Source organism: Hemibagrus wyckioides, linkage group LG21, assembly GCF_019097595.1.
Source record: "Hemibagrus wyckioides isolate EC202008001 linkage group LG21, SWU_Hwy_1.0, whole genome shotgun sequence".
NCBI lineage: Eukaryota > Metazoa > Chordata > Actinopteri > Siluriformes > Bagridae > Hemibagrus > Hemibagrus wyckioides.
In genome coordinates this window covers 1,366,795-1,389,258 of record NC_080730.1, presented here as the reverse complement: position 1 = coordinate 1,389,258, position 22,464 = coordinate 1,366,795, and the positions used below count along the sequence as shown (strand labels likewise).

The following is a 22,464-nucleotide window of genomic DNA, read 5'->3' as shown; positions in this document are numbered from 1 at the left end:
GTAAGGAATGTTTTCTTAAGAAAAACATATATATTAGTTCATTTGCTTTTACGCTGCCTGTAAACCTAAACCTCCTATAGGAATATACACGTCTTGTTTAAATACTTGTGTGAATAATATGCCGTGTAAGAGTAAGTGTGTATTATCGAAGTAAACAATTCCTGTTGATAAATATTCGAATTTGATAAAAAAAAGGAAATAATGATAAAAAAAGGAATAATAATAATAATAATAATAATAATAATAATAATAATAATAATAATAATAATAATAATAATAATAATATGAAAAAGAAGAAATAATAAGAGAAGTAATAGGAAAAAAAAACTAAGCACGTATTTCGGTTCCCGACGCCTCTTATCAAACAAAAAAGAAGATATGAAAAGGTTTATTTGATTATACTTTATCTATACTTTGGGTAACAGTAAGTTTGCAGGATTTTCCAATATAAACACACCCACACAAACAGATTCATTTCAGGTGTGCCCTTGCTAAGAAAATCCAGATATTAATATTAATGCATGAATGTACCGGCTGGTGTTTGTTCGCAAAAATAAAAATAACACAATATATCCTGTCGGTACATTAAGTTTCGATGTATGACTTGAAAAATGAAATATAAATGACTTTAGATTGTTGATGATTAAACTCTGTAAGAGATTTTTCCACACTGATGGGGAGAAATCTATAAATGTTTCGCTTTGACTTTAAACGTTTTAATGAAAACACTTTAAAAGCCCTAAATAATAGTTTAAGATTTCTTTGTATAGTTAGGGTTCTAAGCTTTCTTGGGACTCATTTGTACACGTGTTGCACCTACAGGGCAACTCAGTAAAAAGTGAAGAACTAAGATTTAATTCAGATTTTTTTAAAGATTTATTTTAGCATTGGGTCTTTTTTCTGTGTCATGCCATAGGCTACAAATGCACTTTTTTTTCTTTTCTTAAACATAAGAAAGCTCATATTTTGCGTTTATACATTCCACAAGGTGTTCAATAATTCTACCTTGAACATGCTAAATACTATTTGCTTGTAAACTAAACGCCATAGACTCAAGTTTCAAGTGTGCTAATAAGCTTGTTGGCGAAAAAGAAAAAAAAGTATAATTTTCGTATGGAAAACTAAAGTATGCGCACATTTCGCCCGTAACCCTGCAGAATTAAAGCAACACAGAGAAGAGATGAGGTAATAGATAAAAAATATCTTGAATAGATGAAAAAAATGCATTACAAAAATTACAGAGTTAAAGCACTCAGAGGTGTTCAAGACTTTGCGAGGTCACGCTACGTTATGCGGTTGGTGTGTTAAACGTATTCTCTTATACACCTGTCAGCTAATTTAAAGCTTTCGGTGAAGAAGACGCTCATTAATTCAACAGAGAGAAACTTTCGAAATTAACCTCGTATGATCGTACGATAGGAATAGTAACTCTAACTCTAACAACCTTATTAATGATGATTATTATGTGGCGTGTTGGAATTAATACACCCTGAAAAAAACAACAACAACAACTTAGGGTTCTGTTTAAAACTTGGTAGCAAAACGCTCAGTTCTACCTGTAAGGGTTCCATAAAAGAGACACCTTGAGTGTTTTAGATGCTTTCGAGTGAAGCGTTTAGTCTATATCTCTTCCAGTCTTCTTCTAGTCTAACTTGGTAGGTGTTTCACCTTTAACGCTAACTCATACAGTGTTAAAGATGGAATTCAACACTAGACGAATTAACGCAACACCAGAGGAGTTTAATTCAACACTGAAAGACTTCTGCGAGCTGCGAGTAGTTTTTAACCCCAGCACTCGGGAATGAGCTGTGTATCCGCGTCCTGACGTGTAAATCTATAATAATTCTACAGCGTTAACACCTACATAACTGACCGAACACTTTTCACAGTGCTTTATTGACACCTTCAGTGTGTTTCTATAGATCCAGGTGAGCAGAAATGAACACCAGTGATGTCAGATCTATTCGTCGTAAGAGCTATTTAAACACTGGATTTCTTTTCTTTTTTTGTTTTGGATGTTTGTTTGTTTGTTTGTTGCTGCTATTTCATTCGCTGTCATCCTTTCCCTAAAAGAAAGACAGAGCCTGCTCTCTCAGCATCAGTCTTTTCTTCTTCATACGTCGGTTTTGAAACCAGATCTTCACTTGTTGGTCGGATAAATTAAGTCGGTCCGAAAGCTCCTTCCTCCGCTGCCGTGTGATGAATTCGTTGAGCATGAACTCGCTCTCCAGCTCGGCCAGCTGCAGTTTGGAATAGGGCTTGCGCTTCTTCCGGTTCCGCGCGTGCGCCGGGTACCACGGAGCACCTGAGCACAGGTGAGAGGGGACAAAAAAAAGAGCAGAAGCAGAGAAATCAAATAATACTTGCTTTAATTAGTGAGTCTCAGGTTCATCATATGGGGGACTGAGACGTTTAATAATGTGAGGAATAAAGTAAGTTTATAAAAACCCAAACACGCCTCTGGGTTTAATAATCTTGCATTACATTAGACTGCTGTGTCTCCCGAATTCATTATGTATATGAACAACTACAAAACATGAATAAAATATTAGTGCTGCGTTTTATTTCGACACTATTAAAATATTAGCTGCATTACAAAATGATATTTTAGTGCAATGATACCGTCTGCATCTTCAACATCATACTTTTGTGCAGTTAACATAAAACCCCCCCCCCCCCCCCACAAAATATAGTTTTATGGCAAGCTCATCTGTACAGTTATAGTTTGGCTATATATATATATATATGTGTGTGTGTGTGTGTGTGTGTATTTGTGTGCATACACTCGATTATAAATCGAAATGATAAGTCTTATAAATCCATTACAAAATAGAGGTACAAAGTCATTGACACAATGATTTACAGCCTTTACCAGTGAAAACTTTTCAGAAATTTATTTTTGGTACCACTGCTAAAAAAGAAAGCATTGCCTATCATTTCTCTGAACAAATCCATGATGTTTACCTGTCTCCATATTTCCACCTCACTATATCTTGTATATATATATTTTTTATTGTCCTATAATCGTTTACGGTTGTATAAAAAGCTGTGTACTGCTGAAACGTTTTTCTAATGCCTCCCCTAGTGGTAGTGGTGTCTATCCCAGTGCCATGTTTTTTTGTGTTTTCGTCCCATTTTTCATAGCAGGTTTATTTTGCCCCAGCTTGACGGAGATTGAATAGAGAAACATCAGTGGAGAGAAACAGCTAGGCTATTGTTGCAGTCGCCCATTAAGAGAAACGTATGGCTTTATACCCGTGTAAAAATCATGGAGATTTGTTGGAGTAGTACTGCCTGTATTACTGTCTCTGTTATGCTGAGGTAAGCTAAAAGTAAACTCGTATTTAAGAAAATATAATAATAATATGATAACCAAACATAAGATTTCTCACCTCCTCCCTGGGTTGTGGTGCACGCATGAGATGCTAAGGAATGAGCGATGTTGCATGACACTTTTTCTGCTTCGTGGTGCGATGACCCAGACTCCGACTGCATGGAGTGACATGATGGAGGATTCTGGCTTCCTTGCTCTGCAACGTATCCGTAGCCCATCATGCTAGCATCTACCAGTCCGTGCTCTCTCACTCCGGGCACCGAGGAGTCGTCTCTCGCCCTGTCATCTCGTTTAACGTTGGTACAGTTCTCCCGGATGTTACCTCCTCCACCTCCACTTCCACTGTAGAAGCATTTGCTGTCTTCCTGCCGCGCAATCTCGCACGCTCGGTTAAACGTGGGGTTCAGGGACACCGGGTTGCCAAAAAACGGCTGCATGTATCCGTTGCACGGCTCCGGTTGAGTCCAAACATTGTCTCGTCTCGCGTAAGGGAGGGAAGGAAGAGCCGTAGATGACCGGAAGTTGTGGAGGTAAAACGCGTCTCCGGTGTGGATGTTCACCAAAGGTCCCACAAACCCGCTATTGAGGAGGTTGTGCTCGCCCATTTCGCCGGGCCTGAGCGCGAGATTCTAGTTTATAGCCGAATATCTGACATTTAACGTCGTTAAAACGAGCGGCGCGTGCCATTGGCCAAGACACGCAGTCACGTGACGCCAACGGACTTTCCTTCGCCACCCAACGGAATCCGTTTTCTTTGACTAAAGAAAGATGTTGACTAAAGGAATTTGCATGTTTATATTAAAGTGCGCTGTGAGCAAATTAAAAAACTGTGAGCATATATTATTAGATAGATAGATAGATAGATAGATAGATAGATAGATAGATAGATAGATAGATAGATAGATAGATAGATAGATAGATCAACATTGGTAAATTTATATTCTGTGTAAAGGTACAACTCTACTGTATGATTTAAAAGGACAGGTGTTTGTTACAAAACTACAACATTAACACTTTTGTTTGGAAGAAGACATGGCCGCCATTTTAATAACTTTAAAGTGAAGGACTCGGTTTTAGATCAAACTCCAAATAAATTGAATGTCACATAAAGTGGAGAGGCCTCCATTTTACAAGCCAATATTAAGGAACAGACAGATGGCTAAAGCCACACACTCATCTGATACTTTACAGTAACGGGGTCATCGACAGCTCTGTAAAATCATTGCACTTAGGCGGCGGTGGATTTTAAGAGTGCGGCTTATATTTCTATTTTTTTACATTAATCTTCAGTAGATATCCTATAAAACACTAACAGTTCGTCATATAAAGAATCCCTAACACTTTACTTAGTTTACAAGTGTGTGAGCACAACGTCAGGACATACATTTAATATACTTAATTCATTAAGGTGTACAAAAATAAACAATTTATATAGACACCCACACACACACAAGGTAGAAATGTACACAATCCTGATGGTCAAATTCCAGAAACGTCATCATGGCTACGGGGTGTTTAATTCTGATTAAGATATTAGACTCGCGGTCAGTAACTTTACAGCAATATCATTATTCATTTCACTTTTATCTCTCAAAAAATAAAAAAGAACCATAATCTAACACGATTAATTAAGATTGATCGGCAGATTAGAAAAAATTGTGGTTCCAGGCTCAATAAAAATATCTAGCTTTCTTTGCACTTCGCCTCGTTGGCTCAATCTCGGGCCAAACTTCATCTCTTACGAATAATTCGTCCATAGCATTAAGACATAAAAATGCATTTAAGGTTTATTTATCTATCCAATTCTAATGAGCATTTTGTATTAAATCAGTTATTAGAATTCACACTTTTTATAACTATTCTCTATGCGTATATTTAGATTTTGAGCATTATTTAGATGACACTAAACACAGAATGTCATGCATGCGGATGAAATAACATGCAAAACAGATAATATACTGTTACAAACTTTTACGGAAATGTTTTGCTCTTAGAGCTGCTTGTAGAAATGTACACAAAGATAAATATTTAGTTTATCGTGCACTACAAAACTTTATTTCGGTAATAAATTGGTTTATAGAATAGCACGGGATGTTATTAGGATATATGAAGCGTTGTTATTGGCTATGTCGTTGGAATAAGCAGCAGTTAATAAGTCTCAGATGAGCACGTGCGCAGTTTATAATTAAAAACAGAATAAATGATCATCGGTCAGGATCAGTGGGCCTTCTGATTCCAGTACTTCTCTCTCTCTCTCTCTCTCTCTCTCTCTCTCTCTCTCTCTCTCTCTCTCTCTCTCCCTCCCTCCCCACGGATACTTAAATATAAACAAGTGAAAAAGTAAAGAAGCTGCTGCTAAAACACTTTAATTCACAACACAAACCGATAACAAACATTGAAATTATTTATGAAAAATCGAACCGTATCGTGCAACTAAAATAATAATCGTCATAAGAATGAGTTGAAATATGATCATTTACGAGGAATTTGATCTCCCACTGAAACACACCATTGTGGAAAAAAAATAAGTGAGAAATGACGAGTAGTGCATGTAGAAATAATAAATTGATTAATTATAATTAAACAAGCGACTTACTTTGCGTAGACATCTGGTGTATGGAACTTTCTCCCATCTTCTAAACTCTTCCATGTGTCCGGGGAAATCTTTATGGTTTTCCAGAAAAATATTCCACCAAGAATTCATCATTCACGTCACGAGCATTCCACGGTTAGAACTTTTCTGAAGCTCATGTAATGTTTCGTCTCCTTAGTTTTAACGATATTCTTTCTTTCTTTCTTTCTTTCTTTCTGTTCTTTTTTTTGGTGCTTCTTTTAAGGAGAACGAGCTTTCTCCTTCTCGGCGCCGTGTCCAGTTCAAGGTCACTGTCTAGTGCACTGAAGTCCAGACACCACAAAAGTGTCAACAAAAGGGTGTTTCCTTCCGCTGCTTTAACGCAGTGTTTTTTGTGCTGTTGTGAAAAGTTGTGAAGATAATAATATCTCTACTACACAAATCAAACAGAAATGGGAAGAGTGCAAAACTCATTGTGTTTAGACTTTAAAATGTTAAAGATTTTTAGCTGATTATAAACCTTCCTGAAATATTTACACAGTCATTTGCGACTCTTTTTGGTTTTAGAATATACTCAAACATGTGTAAGGTGAATTGATATGAGATGAAGATTACGCAGAACGAAAAACAAGAGAAATCTCACGAAATAAAAGTAAAAAGAAAAAGTCCGGCTTTAGTGTATCGGCGCTGTTTGTTTTTAAGCTTCACTACAACAATCTTTATACAGATGTCCTGATTAAATAGCAGGGTTTGGTCACGCGTAATCTAATTTTAGAGCTTATGTCTTCTTTTTGTTTTAAATGAATCATAGGCAAAAAATAAATAAATAAATAAAACTTTATTACTGTTAATACACATGTGTATGGTTTTATACATACGCTTTCTATATTTTACGCTTTCTTTTTTAACTTAAAATTTGATTAATAGTATTCGTTTCTTTGTTAGACCCAAAGTCACAGTTTCTATCGAATGCAGAAAGAAAAGCTTTATGGAACTGAAGCTGAAATTATAATATTATAATAAATATATTTTTGCATGTATGTATGTATAATATGCTCTCAATATATTTGCTATATACAGAACGGCTTTTTGCGAAATATAGTGTAATAATGAGAAACACCGCCTACGTCACGCTAGGAAACACTAATAATATACATTGTACATTTAGCCGCTGTTCACACTGAGTGTCTTATGGAATAAAAACGTTACTACAACTAAAGATATAAATCATTCCTGCATTTCTGCGCCATCATATCATCCACTGTAAAAAAAATAAAAAATACACAGACGTTTTTATCATTCTGTTTTATCTTCTACTATCAGAGATTTGAGCTTAAATAATTAATGTTAAATCTCCCCGCCCTCCTGCGTTTCGACCTGCTGTTTAATGAAGGCAGTGTGATGAAAACAAAACAAAAACCTTCACTGTGCAGTCACTCACTTTGCCCAGCAGAGGCTGTCGTGCACCATCTTATCGACCCAGACTCCTGAAATACAGCTGCTACTGAATATTCCTCCTGTGTGTGTGCGTGTGTGTGTGTGTGTGTGTTGATAATTAATAAACTTCAAACGTGCAAGAAATTAATTGTTTATTGTCATTTTTTGTTTTTGTTTTTAAATTTTGTTTTCTGTTAAATAATGTTATGTTTATTTATTAATGTTATTATGTTTATTTATGCACTACCACAGTTTTCATGAACGCTGAATAGACTACTTACAGCTTACAATTTTCAACAAAATTGAAACAGCAAATTCCCACACACACACACACACACACACACACACACACACACACACACACACACAAATAAATAAATAAATAAATCAAAGAAAAATATTAATCGGAAAAAAATGCCTTATAATAATAAGTTGCCTTAAAATAATTGTAATAATGTCTATAAAGTACGTTCAGTTTATAATTGTGATCATCTGTATACCTTACTGACTTTAATACATCATTTTAAGATGTATAATTCTGTAGAAACTCGTGCAGCAGCTCATCAAACCGCCATTACAGCCAGTAAAGCTTTATCAAAAAGATAAAACTGAAAATCTATTCTCTCTCTCTCTCTCTCTCTCTCTCTCTCTCTCTCTCTCTATATATATATATATATATATATATATATATATATATATATATATATATATATTTTTTTTTTTTTTTTTAATATGTACGTATTTACCTGATTGTCTGCCTTTAACACTTATGTAAGCCTGTTTGATTTGAGTTCACCAATTTTAAAATGCACTTTAAATAAAACGACGATAAATATTTTACTAAACCATAAGAATATGAGATGCGGCTTTATTAGAAAGGTTGAAATAAAACAGGAGCTCTGTACAGTGATCAAGTCTGAGAGCTAAAAGCAGCCGTTTTAATCCATTATTAATAACACAAAGTCGTGCTTATTCTCAAGTGACTTAAATGTAAACACATTTCCTTCTTTATTTAAAAAATGCACTACTACTACTAACCTGTCCTGTACTGATATTAAACACAGATTTTTTTTACTTTATTCTGCACACACTCCTAACCGTTGATTCAATAAATTCACAAAACAGCCAAAGCTGAAGATATTTAAATACTAAAACAAAAAAATAAACTGTTCCTCGAACGCCGTTTTGACTCATTATAATTATAACATAGAAAAAATCTGAAACTTGTTCAAATCTGAAAAATGTTCAAGTAATCTCAGTATAATCATGCGTTATACAAATCCAGACCCCAAAGTGGCATAATAACACTTTGTGTTTGAAATTAGAATTAAATTTAATGTTAAAAGTAAAAATAAATAAATAAATCAACACATTGCCTAAACCATAATCCTAATGATATTATTTACCATTGTTGTCCAAATGCACACACACACACACAGAGAGAGAGAGAGAGAGAGAGAGAGAGAGAGAGAGAGAGAGAGAAAAAGAGAGAGAAATAATTAATTAATTTCCTTAAAACTAGCTCAGAAATCCCGAACTCTTTTCCTCTCCATTAAAGTAAATAAATAAGCAGAAATCAATGGAATCTAAATGAAAGAGATGAGTTGTGTATAATAATCAATCCCAGACACACTTACCTGTTTTGGGTAAAAATCTAACACCCTGCACATCACACACCTCCAACCTCCAGGCTGCTCACCAGACCCTTTTCTTGGAAACTCGGTGTTTTGGTTAAAGTCCTGTTTCCATGTGCTGGCCCTTCTAATATTTGTCTTTCTCTTCGGACATTAAATCTCGACATGGAGGGAAGAAGAGGCTTCACAGCTTCAGTGTGGCTTTCATGCTGTGCGTGTCTTTACCTGTTATCCGTCATCAAAATACCACACTGTATGACCTGAGGTCGTGTAAAAACACGGATCTTACACGCTACGTATGCAATTAATTAAAGGATGACAAAATATATGAAAGAAAAAGCAGAATTTCAGCGCAGTTACACTCGAAGAGAGTCTAAAAAAGGAAAACCGCGATATGAGAGGTGGAAATGAGGTGTTGGAATGCGAATAAAGTATCATATAAAAACTATAAATAAATAATCTGTGTGAATTTGGAGTTTTTAATCTGCTCCTATTGGAGTGGACTTGAATAGTTTTCAGTAGAAATGGCTCTTTTGTATGGAGAGGAAACCCACACTTCCTCTGTTTGCTGTGCTTCAGCGTGTGTGTGTGTGTGTGTCTCAAGGTCAAAGACTGCATAGTCATGGTCAAGGGTATCCAAATCAGTCGTAGAAATGCACAATAGATGGCGAGTCTGACTTTAAGGCTGTTTTTAGAACCTGCTAAGTAGCACAAGTGAGGGTTTGGTCAATGTCACTTTGATGACGTCACACGAACAACTTTAGTGTACTACACAAATATGACATAGCGATTGTGTCAAATATTTAAATAAAGGCATTACCTTATTCAGGGTGCTATTTCGTAGTGCTAACTCGATTTATATCATTTTATATCATCTTAAAACTGACCCGTGGTCCGGTCTACAACTTAACTTGGGGAAAAACATTATTTTTTTAGAATGGAAGTTTTGTAAACACTGCACGCGGCGAAAATCTAATCACTGTTTTGAATTAGACTAATCCAAAGTCTTGAAAAAAAGGGACTTGATCTGATCCAAATCTCCTGCTGTAATAATTCACTTGTGTGACATATACTGAAAGATTCCGAGAATTCCTAAAATAAAATATTTAAAAATGTTCAAGGCTTTAATTTGATTTTGATCTCGTGAGAGCCTTATCCATGCCTGATAGAGCTTAAAATCTGAAATGTGTATTTTACACTCCTGTATCATGTAGTACCATGAAGGACGCTTTGCTTATTCCTCTGGAGACTTTAAATATTCTGAAATATTCTCAGTGTTACAGAGGGGCTTGTCTGCTAGAGAGGGCTGGAAATTAAACATCTGCCAGCATACGGATTCGTTTAAGTGGTGTGTGTTAAGTCTATTCCTTTGTGTTATTATTATTATTATTATATATTTTTTAAATTATTGTTGTTAGTGTGTAATATTTTTTCTGAATATATGAGCTAAAAAATATGTTCACGTGTAACATCTTTACACTTTATAATTTCTACACACACACACACACACACAAAGACACAAAGGCAGAAACGCAACATAATCAGATGGAAACGCATTAATAAGCAATACTCTTTAATATCCACAAGGCAATAACAAAACATTCCAGTTTCATGACAGAGAAACATCCTTCAATGAAAGAAAAAGAGAGAGAGACGAGAATGACATAAAAATACACGATAAAATAATAATAGCAATTTACACGGCCTGTCGCACGAGAGTTTTCATTAAATAATAATTAATGCACGGCACTGTACAGTATCACAGACGCAGCCTTGCAGGACCTGCACGTTTTCGGACCCTACACAAGACACACTGGGAATTTTCTTTTTTCCAAAACGTGAGATTTATGAATATTGTCGCTATATTTCTCCCCCAAACCTCTTCTCACGCAAACGTTGTTTCATAGAAATGCGACGAGCGCTAACTGCCCAACCCAAAAAAAAAAAAAAAAGAAACCCTGAATCTGAACTGGTCAGAACTTTACACATGACAGAGCAGATTTATGGAGTAACCAGAAAACTCCAGCTTGATTTTTCCTTTTATACAAAAATCACAGAAACGTTTAAAATGTGTGTGACTTTTGATTTGAGGTGATTAGGAAATATGTTAAACCAGATCTTAACACTTTAAATAAGAATAAGAAATTAATATTTATTTGTTTGTTTGTTTAAGATGAAATCAGTATATTGAAGCTACACAAATATTTCAATACTTAATTTGTTTTGTAGGGTTTTTTTTGGTGTGAACTTTGCGTAACGCTAATTCGACCCGAGAGACTGGAATTATCACAATTTACCAAAAAAATTAACCACGTCATCAATAGACCAATAGATATGTTAATAAGGGGTTATTAATTTTTAAAATGTTTTTTTATTATTATTATTTTATGTTACAGGTTCAGCTCTCCTCAGGTAGCGTGCATGTGAGCGCTGGACTTCGACTTGCAGACGGTTTTCTTCTCTTTTACACGTCGGTTCTGAAACCAGATGGTGACTTGTCTCTCTGAGAGGTTAGTGATGGTGGAGATCCGTCGTCGTTTATCTTTGGTGATGAATTTGTTGGACGCGTACTCCTTTTCGAGCTCTTTTAGCTGTATCTTGGTGTAAGGCACGCGCTTCTTGCGGCCTCGGCGGTAGCTGCTGACTTCAGCTTGCAGAGGAACAACTTCTGAAAAAGAAAAAAGAAAGAAAAAAAATGCTATAGGAGATTAAACAGCACATCAAGACAAGTAAAAAAAAATAATCAGGGTTGTTAATGATAGCCTGAAGGTAAAGCAGCTCTAATTTTTCATACTGTTGAGTTCGGATCCTCAGAGAGGAGCTGAGGGAGATAGAGTAATATCACTCAGTGTGGTGTATATAAAAAAGAAATAAATAAATAACAGGCTGTTTTACTGTGTCATGTTAATAGACGGTATTACAGAAGACAATAGAGAGACAAACTGTAGCCTATTAAGCGGGTCCAGTGACCGCAGGGAATCTGGCACCTGGAAAACATCCAGATTTTTTGGTTTAAAGAAAGATGGAGGACAGACTCTCTCTCTCTCTCTCTCTCTCTCTCTCCCTCTCTCTCTCTATCTCTCTCTGCGTGTGTGTGTATGTGTTAGAGAGAGAGAGAGAGAGAGAGAGAGAGAGAGAGAGAGAGAACTTTAAAACCTCTTTTGAATAAATGTGCTGCGAATCACAGACAGCATGAAAATAAACTCCGGACCGGTTTTAACAGTATGCAATACAGAGTTTAACCTGCTTACACACACACACACACACACACACACACGCGCACACACAGGCCTATACACACAGGGCTACAGGACCACTACTACTCTCTCGCTTCCTGTCTCTGACTGAAACCTTAGCACAAAACATACCACAACAATATGATTAATATTTATAATAATAATAATAATAATAATAATAATAATAATACACTAGTCATATAATATTAATATAACAAACACTATAACACATCGTTTATCGATAAGTGTTAACTAAATTTCTTCCAAAAAAAACAAACATAAATAAGTAAGTAAATAAATAAATCTAATGCTGCTACATAAATGACTTTAACACACACACACACACACACACACACGCTTTACATTTTGACGCGTTGCGTGTGAATCGTTGACATTCTTATACCTTGTACATGAACTTTGAATAGAATTGGAACAGAATTAGAGCTAGCAGTCTTCAAGCAACACGTGTCTACAGAATGTCTAAAATTTACAACACAAAATTTTTCATCGTCTCTCTGTGCAGTAAGTATAAATATATCTACATATACACACACAAGCTAGATTATTGGATAAATAATAAATACAGAAGAGGCATTTTGTATTAATATGTGCAAAACATTTTTTTTTAAAATTTATTTATTTATTTATTTATTTATTTATTTCAATCGGCGTTAGCATAGCATATAACCTGGAAAAGGTGACTTCCAGAGGTGGCTCTGTTGACTCTGCTCTTTGGAAAAACACACTTGTCCATCCCATCCGTTGCTCAGTGCCCAGTGATTATATCCATCCACCGGGATTAAGCTCTCGTGCCGCACTTCTGGATGAGCGCCGATTCCCGGCATCACCGCCATGTCCAGATATCCCGGGACGGTTTGGTAAGAGCCAGCAAAACCCGGGTAAAAAGCCAGTTCTTTCGCTCGGTTGGAGAGCTCTTCCCCGTGCTCGGGGTATTTCTCAGCGGGGTGATAAGAGCACGGCTTCTGCACATTAACACCGTGAGAATGACTCAAACGGCATTCGTAGTAAGAGTAAGGGTAATTGTAACCCAAAGATGCCCCGGAGGAGGGGTTCTGAGGCCCTGGACATTGCCTTCCGCCCTCCGGAGAGGAGATATCGGAGTAAATCGAGCCCTGGTGGGGCATGATAGTCCCAGAGTGTCGCCCTAGTCCGGGGTGAGAGATCAGCTCTCTGCAATGAGAGGCAGGACAGTTCCCGCTCAGTCCCTCCATGGCTTGTCTAGTTCATTCGTGATTATTTTTTTTGTTTTTGTTTTTGTTATTCTTCTTCCTTTTTTGCAAATAAATAAATAAATAAATAAATCAAGGTCAGGTATCCACAACCGTCCGAGTCATGTCATGAGCTATCGATGCTTTAAAAAAAAAGCCGAGTAGTGCTCCGAAAGAGAGACACTTCACCTCTCACTTCCAAGCTCATTTTCTTCCCTTCTTCTCCTTTCTTTCTGCGCATGCGCGTCCACCAAGCCTCACTTCGTGCGATTCGTAATTAAAGACCGACTCGAGTTTTTTTTTTTTTTTTGCTGACACTAACAAGAAGAAGCAGAAGAAGAGAAAGAGAAGCAGAAGGAAAAAGACATCTCATCCCTTTAAGTGGGAGCTCGTACATAACGTTTTGTAGGATCATTTTAAATCTCAGCTTCTCATTGGCTGGGGAAAAAAAGAAGCCTTAAACTATAGCCTTAAAGGGGAGGACACCTCATTTACAGGAGGAAGTAAGAGGTCCGTGAAGAGGCGCAAAATCTTTTTCATAAAAATAACATTTCACTTCAATGCAGCTTCGATGTCATCAATATTATTTCATGATTAAAGGTAATTTGTGCAACAAAAAAACCCTTACTAATTCTACATATAAATCATAACATTTCTGTTTGTTTGAATCCGAAAACATATTCAGCGTGTTATTAATGAACAGAAACCAGGTAGGATATGAAAAATACTGTTAGGAAATGAGGAAATCTTTCCCAGGTATACAACCAATGTGGAATTTTTTTTTACACCATAACTAATAATTTAGATTTTAACTTACAGCTAGAGAGAGAGAGAGAGAGAGAGAGAGAGAGAGAGAGAGAGAGAGAGAGAGATTTCAGCTGACTTGTAAGGACTTTAAGAGGAGTTTAAATCTGCTGTGAATAACTCTGCTTAAAGTAAATAACACTCGAGTGTCTACAAAGGAGAAGAGACTAATTTGGACCGGGAGGCAGATAGCTCACAAATATTGACCATTCCTTCAAACGCCAGCTGGCCGGAGGTCCAAGGTCAAGGTAGAAGCCCAGACAAAACAAAGTCGTAATCAGTCTAGACGGACATGAACGAACTTCACACTCACACGGAGCGCAGTTAAACCAGTTTTCGGTGAAACTTCCGGGGGTAAAAGAAAACATTCTGTAAACCAGGGAAAGCTAGAATCTGTGAAACATTAGACTTCTGAATCTCTAAACCTGTCTGAATAAACGTCTTCGAGCTTTATACGGATTTTTGGATTCTTTTTATTTATAAACCACATTTGTTTATAGGCTACATGATGTCATTTTGGATGTAGGGCGTTTAGTTGTCTATATTATTTGTATTATTTTTTTAAAGGATTACCTTTGACTGTATTTTAAAACAAAAGCAAACCTCTGTTGTGTATGATTCAAAATTAAGGACCTAATTGAGAACTTTGTATTTGTCAGAAAATCATTAAGTTTGTGAGGAAAAAAATAAAATAAACAATAAAGAAGTACGCGAAGTGATGTTGTATTATTCTATTGTGCTAGCCTAGAAATCTGAGAAAGCTCGTGTACAAATGTAGGTTTATGTACACAAGCGTCCAGGCTTCATCACGTAATGCGGACGTTTGCTTAATATTATTAATACTTAAAAAATCAGCTTTAGCAAAACCTGGATAATCTATATATGAGTGTTTAAATGGCGGAGATGAAAACACGAAAACACGACATTTTCAGTCGTGATGAAAAATGATGAAACATATAGCACGTGTTTAAATACTAAATGAAAGCTTTTTTGCTCTACCAATATACCAACGTGTTACTCGGACAGGATTTAACTTCTGTTGTACTGACAGAAAATTGCACGTTCACAGGATGCTTTAAAAGTGTTAAGCATTAAACCCGTTTTTTGTTGTTTTTACAGTTCCACAAACAGTATAATAAATGTTTAAATATTTGCTTGCACCCAGAAGAGTGAATTATTCATTTTCCACTAAACTCCACTTTAGCATTTTACAGCATTTTACCCTTTCTACTAGAGTGATTATTATGACTATCATAGCCAGTCAGGGATTTCAGGAAAAGAAGAATCAGAATGAACATAATCTAAAGAACCTATATATATATATATATATATATATATATATATATATCAGACTCATCTCTAGAGCCTGTTGTACAACATCCATAGAAAATCTTTCATATTAATACGTGATGCTAAAACATGATCTTTGTGGACACAGGGGTCTCAGCAGTTCTTCTAGCACGGACAAGCTGCTGATCCTTTAAGCAAGCTCTTAACCTTCAGCTGCTCCAGAGGCTGCAATATGAGCCGAATTTCCTTCCGAGCTGGAATATATGACGAAACTCGATTCATTGTGCTCTACACGTGGAGGTGTCTCAATGACTTTTTCATATTTGAGACAGTGCTTAAAGTTCTGAGCTGGATTCACTGGAACATTACAAGTTCACCATCAAACACGACACAACAGGAGTACTGGAGCCTGGATAAAGACCTTCATTCCTCTGGACCCATCTATACCAACATCTGCTTATATTAAAATATTTTCTTTTAAAATCGTTTGATTTTATGGCCGAATTTCCATACCAAAAGAAATGTCTGACGGTGAAGTTAAAAGCAAACATGGCGGTCGTCTGTATTATTTATTAGCAGCGAAATGATGGAGTGGTGTGTATGAGTGTGTTCATGTGTATATGTTGAGTTTTCAGTGTAAGAGACTTTCTTACGAGCTGCCTGTGTTTAATAAACAAATGTGATAGAGAAAATCTAAATCTAAAGTTAAATATAAAGTTATAAAATTAAACTACTATCAATTTATTCTAAGGTCTAATAAAAAGGATTTTAATTTTTAATTTTATTTCATTACTTGTACACACACACACACACACACACAATACAAACTGTATTAAATTAAAAAGCAGGGAAATGGCGTCAAGCTCAATGGCAAACGCTTTTTTTTAATGAAAGTCTTTCTTGTAATTTTTTCATGATCATGTAAAGAATCTAAAAACGGTGCACTTCAATATCAAATCGGCACATTTTTCTGTATTATTTCCAGAGATAACAAGGTATTTGTACAACAAAAATAATTAAAAAAGAATATGTACCGGTGTTTATATATTAAATACAGTTACTATATTACACACAGTTATTATAATAATAAAGGCTTCTATAATATCGGGCGGAAAAAATCGCTTTCCTTTCGCTTGTAGCCTGAAACACACACCACAAACATCTCAAGTGTACTGCAGTGTAGTCTGAATAAATCAAGTAAATGTTAGACAACAGCAAAAAGTTTACAAAGGATTAAAATGACAATGATTAATAAGAACTGAAATAAGTATGCCGAAAACACTTTAAAGATAAAGCAGTATTCGTAATTAATTTATAATCCGCCCTAAAAGTGCATTTTAAACTCAATTTCAGAATCCTAGGCACAAAACACATCACAGTTGTTATTGTGTGTAAATTATCTACACGAATGCTTTGTATGAGTAAATGTTACTCAGATTAATAAATTAAGTTTATTCATGGTGTTTTTTTTAGTCCAACTGGACATTGTGCCTTGTGTGGACTTTTAGTGCTGATAATAAGAAGAGCAGACTTCCGCACACGTCCAAGTTCAAGTTAAAACGCTCATTATCCAGACGGGCGTGATCCGGGGCTCACCAATTAGTCCCTGCATGCGGGCTAGACAGTTAAAGATTAGACTTAAGTAGAAAAACATATGAAGGATTTTAAAAAAGTCACTTTTAAATTGAGGAAAGTAAAAGTAAAAAGAAATTAGGATTAGTGTTTATTGACCACAACATTTTCACTGTCATAAATAAAACTCTTTGTTGTTTGTCCATGGGCTAAAAAAATGTTTTTCCTCAGACAGACAGACAGATAGATAGATGGACACATGGACAGATAGATGGACAGACAGGCAGATAGATGGACACATGGACAGATAGATAGATGGACAGACAGACATATAGTTGGACACATACACAAATAGATAGTCACATGGACAGATAGATGGACAGACAGACAGATAGATGGACAGGTAGATGTGATATTTATTCCTTCCTTTTTCATCTACACTTCTTTCTCATCATGACACGGTGTGTGTTTCTTAAACTCGTAGATAAAATTCTTACATTTCAGCAAAAAAAAACAGCGCTTTATAATATATAAGAAAATAGAGACAAAAAGCACGTGCAGATTTTAAAGGTTGCTTTGTTTCCATTGCTATATGTTTATGTGTAGAAATATTAGTAAATGCATCAGTTCGTGTAGATGTGTAATCTACACACATATACGGTGTTTTTTACTTTGAGATTTTTCAAGCAACACGAGATATTTGTATTTCTTTATTGAGATCCGAAACAACAGCACTATCTACTCGCATTTACCTGACTGAGTGTGTTTACTTTTCACCGAATAATAAAAAGTAAACTCGATTTGCTAACTAGAATTCGATTTTTTTTAAAAGGGCAGATTATTCTGCTTTTGCAATAACATCTACGTTTAATGAACATTTATTTAGAAAAAAATATGATTACATCATAAATCTTTTTTTTATTTTATTATTATAATTTCAGTTTCTCGAAGGTTCCCTGGATTTGTTCTTGAAAAAAAAGAAAAGGAAAAAAAGACTTCTGGTTTAGTTGCTATCTATAAAGTATTAAAATAAAGCAATAATCTTTAAGAGTGGTGCCGTTACACACTCATCATCGTGAATATAAAGCATTAAACATTTCCTTTGGGTTTTGTTCGGGTTAATGTTACTCATGTTTCATAAAAACAATGAATAAAGCCACTTTGGAATGTATAAAATGACTATATGAAAATATATAAAATGACTGAAATGTGGATTAGCTTTCAGCAGGAGCGTGTTGAGCACGTGCAGGAGGTTTGTGTTTATTTCTGAGGAGAGAGAAAAGGCGATTAAAAGGTTAACGTCGGGTTTGTAGTTGGAAATTGTTTAAAGGAATAACTTTTCAGACATTTTATTTGCGCAAAACAAACGCTGAAAAAGTGCCTTGAGTTCGCACATATTTTGAATATAAACAAATTTGTTATTATTTTTGTTTTTAGTAATATAGTTAAAGTAAAAAAAAAAAAACTGTATCGCAGAATAACTACCAATGTGTAGGATCAATATCCTGAATATTAATTAAATAAACAAACAAATTGTAAACAAACAAGAAAAAGAATAAATACTGTATTATTATTATTATTATTATTATTATTATTATTATTATTATTATTATTATTATTATTATTATTATTCATCGTGTTTTATGAATAATAAACTGAACGTTTTTTTCTAGATACACAGACAGCAAGTGGCCAAATCGAATGTTGTGTAATATTGATGTCAAGTTCTTCTTTGTATATCTGTATAATATTTGTGTAGACTTTTCTTTTGCTATTTAGCTCAGCTTTACCGATAGGGAAGGAAATTCTTGTTCCTTTTGCTCAAATCAATACAAACCACAGAGAGCAATGAAAGTAAAGTAAGGTTATAAATATTAGTGCGAAAAGATAAACTATTGTAACCCTGAGCAGTGAGCAACGTTTAAGTTTTACATATTTGAGATTATTCACTGATATAGCATGTAAAGTGTGTGTGTGTGTATGTGTGTGTATGTGTGTGTATGTGTGTGTATGTGTGTGTGTGTGTGTGTGTGTGTGTATGTGTGTGTATGTGTGTGTATGTGTGTGTGTGTGTGTGTGTGTGTGTATGTGTGTGTATGTGTGTGTGTGTGTGTGTGTATGTGTGTGTGTGTGTGTGTATGTGTGTGTGTGTGTGTGTGTATGTGTGTGTATGTGTGTGTATGTGTGTGTGTGTGTGTGTGTGTGTGTGTATGTGTGTATGTGTGTGTATGTGTGTGTATGTGTGTGTGTGTGTGTGTGTGTGTGTGTGTATGTGTGTGTATGTGTGTGTATGTGTGTGTATGTGTGTGTGTGTGTGTGTGTATGTGTGTGTATGTGTGTGTGTGTGTGTGTGTGTATGTGTGTGTGTGTGTGTGTATGTGTGTGTGTGTGTGTGTGTGTGTGTATGTGTGTGTATGTGTGTGTATGTGTGTGTGTGTGTGTGTTCACAGTATGAAAAGTAACATTTCACAACAACGTGTGCATAAGGAACAAAAACTCATGTTTCTGCCCCAGCCTGGTGTTGCCCCTCTCGCCCCTCTCACCAGGAAGTACAATGTTCTTCTCTTCCATCTCCTCTTCCTCTGGGTCCTGAACGAGGGAGGAGTGTGACATTTTACAGCAGTGTTGAACAGCATTGCACACAACAGAGCTCTTCTTAGCTCTCCGGATGATTTTTGAGATGATCGAAATCTCATTTCTCTCAGAATTCCTGCTGTTTTTTCTGCCTGAACTCTCAGGGAATGACTGTGGTTGAAGAAAAATACCAGTGGTCAGTAGCTGACCATCTCTAAAGTCTTCCTTGTGCTCTGGTCTAAATGAAAGTCCAGAACACGGGGAACTAAAGTGAACCGTTCCTTGTTGCTAGTACTTATCAAGCCACCTTTAGTACCTTTAGTGTGGATCTTCTCGAATTCAAGTTCAAATTTTATTTCTCACACAATCATACACACTACAACATGTAGTGAAGGGTTGTTGTTTTGTTTTTTTTACCACTGTCCTATAATGGAAATAAAAAATGTAAATCTAGAATATTAAAAATTCAAGAATCTAAAATACAAAGAATATCAGAATATAATATAAAAGATAATTTAAAATAGACCATCAATTATGTAATATATAAAAATAAAACAATAGAATAAAATAAACAACAAAAGAATAGATAGGAATGGAATAAGCAGATTATAAGAATGGAATAAACAGAATTTTCAAAGTTAAAGTATCTGCATCTTTAAAGCTTTCATCATGTACATCGAACCTTTTAAATGCACATTAAAGGCATAACCCCAATGACAAGGAAATGTAGTCTATTATACCTACTCCCACTCCTCTCCTGCCTCAGTGAGAGGAAAACATCACCTGAACCTCCAGTTTGATTGACCTCCAGTGAATCTATGCTCTCAGAAATAAAGGAACTATTGTAACTGAACCATTCCTTGTCACTGTTGTGGTACCATCAAGTGTTCATGCTTTTTTTGTTTAACTAGAAAGATGTGTGTCCAGTGTAACTTTAATGTTTTCAGTCCATTTTTCAACATGAAATCTTTGGTAAAGGTTTCTAATGCAGAAGGTTTAAAGCTAAGGTTTGTAGTTACCCATGTTCTGAGGTTAGCATGTCATACCTTCAACCTTCTCCCACACCTTTTTTTGCCCTAGTGACAGGTAACAGTACATGATTATTGCACCTGCACTGATGAGTACTCTTTACAGCAGGTGGATCTCAGAAGCTCCAAATTTACAATGGGGCAATTTTTCCATCAAGAGATTTAACTTTCTAAGAAGAGAAGATACCAAAACTCTACCTTTCCATGTCTCTTCATAATAGATTTGTGCGTTTTAAAACTACAAAAACTACCATGAAAGCTAATTTCCTAAAATAAACAGAGGTACTAAGTGTACAGAATATACAGTCATACATGGGTAACGCATGGAACCTTTATTTCTGGAAAAGGACCGAGAGAGAGAAAGAGGAAGAGAGAGAGAGAGAGAGAGAGAGAGAGAGAGAGGATGTGTGTAATGATTTTTCTGATGAGGACCAAACATATCCACAATGATAGGATAGTCTTACCAAAGTAAACAAACAAACAAATAAATAAACAATATTTGAGTAGTAAAGACAGGCCAAATATCACGTGTGTGTGTGTGTGTGTGTGAGTAAGTGTGAGAGAGAGAGAGAGTGAGAGAGTGAGAGTGAGAGAGAGAGAGATAGAGTTTATGTAGAGTCATAATTATTTTAAAATCCGCCCTGGTGAATTTGGAGCAACATTTCTGCTCTTTTATTAAAATTACAGACATGACCCAAAACCCCGAAGGTCCGATTCAATTTCTCAATAACAGCAGAATTAAAGTAAAGTATAAATAAACGGTTGTTGTTCTGTAGAGCGGTGTGTTCTGCTTATGTCTCGAGATCATACACAGCACGTGCTCGTGTGAGGTTGGTGTGAGATGGAGTAAGATGGAGACGCTGACCATGCTGGACATCACATTACCTGGCGTTTCGGCAGCTCCACTCATGGAGCCTCACAATAAAATCACCTTAGCTCAGATTTCACATTCATTTGAACATTTTTTTAAAAAAGCTTCCACAGCATAATCGATGGCCTTCAGACCGAGCACGCGACACGCGACACTGGAGAATTAGGAAAAGATCAGGAATGTTGTTGTATGTTGTATGGATCATATCTGAAACTATTTGAAATTTGAAACTATTTGCTCTAATCATGCAAGGAAAAACACACACGTTAACAAAAAAAGCGAGTGTGTGCACGTGCAGCATTATATGTGAAGCGTTCACGGGGATTGAAAAAAAAAACCCTAGGACCACACAGTTTTTAACACTAAAACTATTTTCTTTTAGTCTTTTTTATGTTCCGTGTTCATTTTGGATTTTAATCTGATGCAGGAATAAAAGTCTGATCTCATGAACTCGTCTAGTTGTGGGTTGTGAGTCGAACTTTGTGATATGTCTGAGGTGTGTCTAGTGGACACACACACACACAGACAGACAGACAGACAGACAGACAGACACACACACCTTAGGAAGCACTAAGATCTAACTGCGTTAATTGCATTAAACATCATCTTGTATTTAAGTTATTTAATTACTCCAAATACTTTAATAAAAACCCTCAAATCTTCTAAACATTCCCCGCCGTCCGTATTCAAATTAGGACTCACACGGGATCAAAGTTCAAGTTCAAGATTGCCCTTCTGCGTGTCAATACGCATGCGCGTACATTATTCATGGGTAAAACACACACAGGCGTTTGTTGACTGAAACACGGCAACACCAGTAACACAATTAAATAAGACACACACACTATATTAAATTAAAATAAACCATTTAATACAGATCGAA

The 22,464-nt window shown here is 35.8% G+C and overlaps 2 protein-coding genes across 2 annotated transcripts; both read right to left on the bottom strand.

The window, feature by feature from the left end:
- Positions 1-337: 337 nt before the first annotated feature.
- On the bottom strand, positions 338-3,971 carry hoxc12b (homeobox C12b). The gene is made up of 2 exons (XM_058373790.1): positions 3,393-3,971; positions 338-2,305 (listed from the first exon to the last, which is right to left on the bottom strand). The coding sequence occupies exons 1-2, from the start codon at positions 3,937-3,939 to the stop codon at positions 2,067-2,069; spliced, it is 786 nt and encodes a 261-aa protein (XP_058229773.1). The 5' UTR covers positions 3,940-3,971; the 3' UTR covers positions 338-2,066.
- Positions 3,972-10,562: 6,591 nt separating this feature from the next.
- On the bottom strand, positions 10,563-13,650 carry hoxc13b (homeobox C13b). The gene is made up of 2 exons (XM_058373776.1): positions 12,902-13,650; positions 10,563-11,645 (listed from the first exon to the last, which is right to left on the bottom strand). The coding sequence occupies exons 1-2, from the start codon at positions 13,443-13,445 to the stop codon at positions 11,386-11,388; spliced, it is 804 nt and encodes a 267-aa protein (XP_058229759.1). The 5' UTR covers positions 13,446-13,650; the 3' UTR covers positions 10,563-11,385.
- Between the last annotated feature and the right edge of the window lie 8,814 nt (positions 13,651-22,464).

What these genes read in the sequence shown, in the direction of transcription:
- hoxc12b (XM_058373790.1), bottom strand. Translation starts at nt 3,939, where the DNA reads ATGGGCGAGCACAACCTCCTCAATAGCGGGTTTGTGGGACCTTTGGTG. An exon ending in CACCACAACCCAGGGAGGAG is followed by an intron (nt 2,306 to 3,392) that starts GTGAGAAATCTT and finishes ACCTGTGCTCAG; the next exon opens with GTGCTCCGTGGTACCCGGCG.
- hoxc13b (XM_058373776.1), bottom strand. Translation starts at nt 13,445, where the DNA reads ATGGAGGGACTGAGCGGGAACTGTCCTGCCTCTCATTGCAGAGAGCTG. An exon ending in CTGGAAGTCACCTTTTCCAG is followed by an intron (nt 11,646 to 12,901) that starts GTTATATGCTAT and finishes TTTCTTTTTCAG; the next exon opens with AAGTTGTTCCTCTGCAAGCT.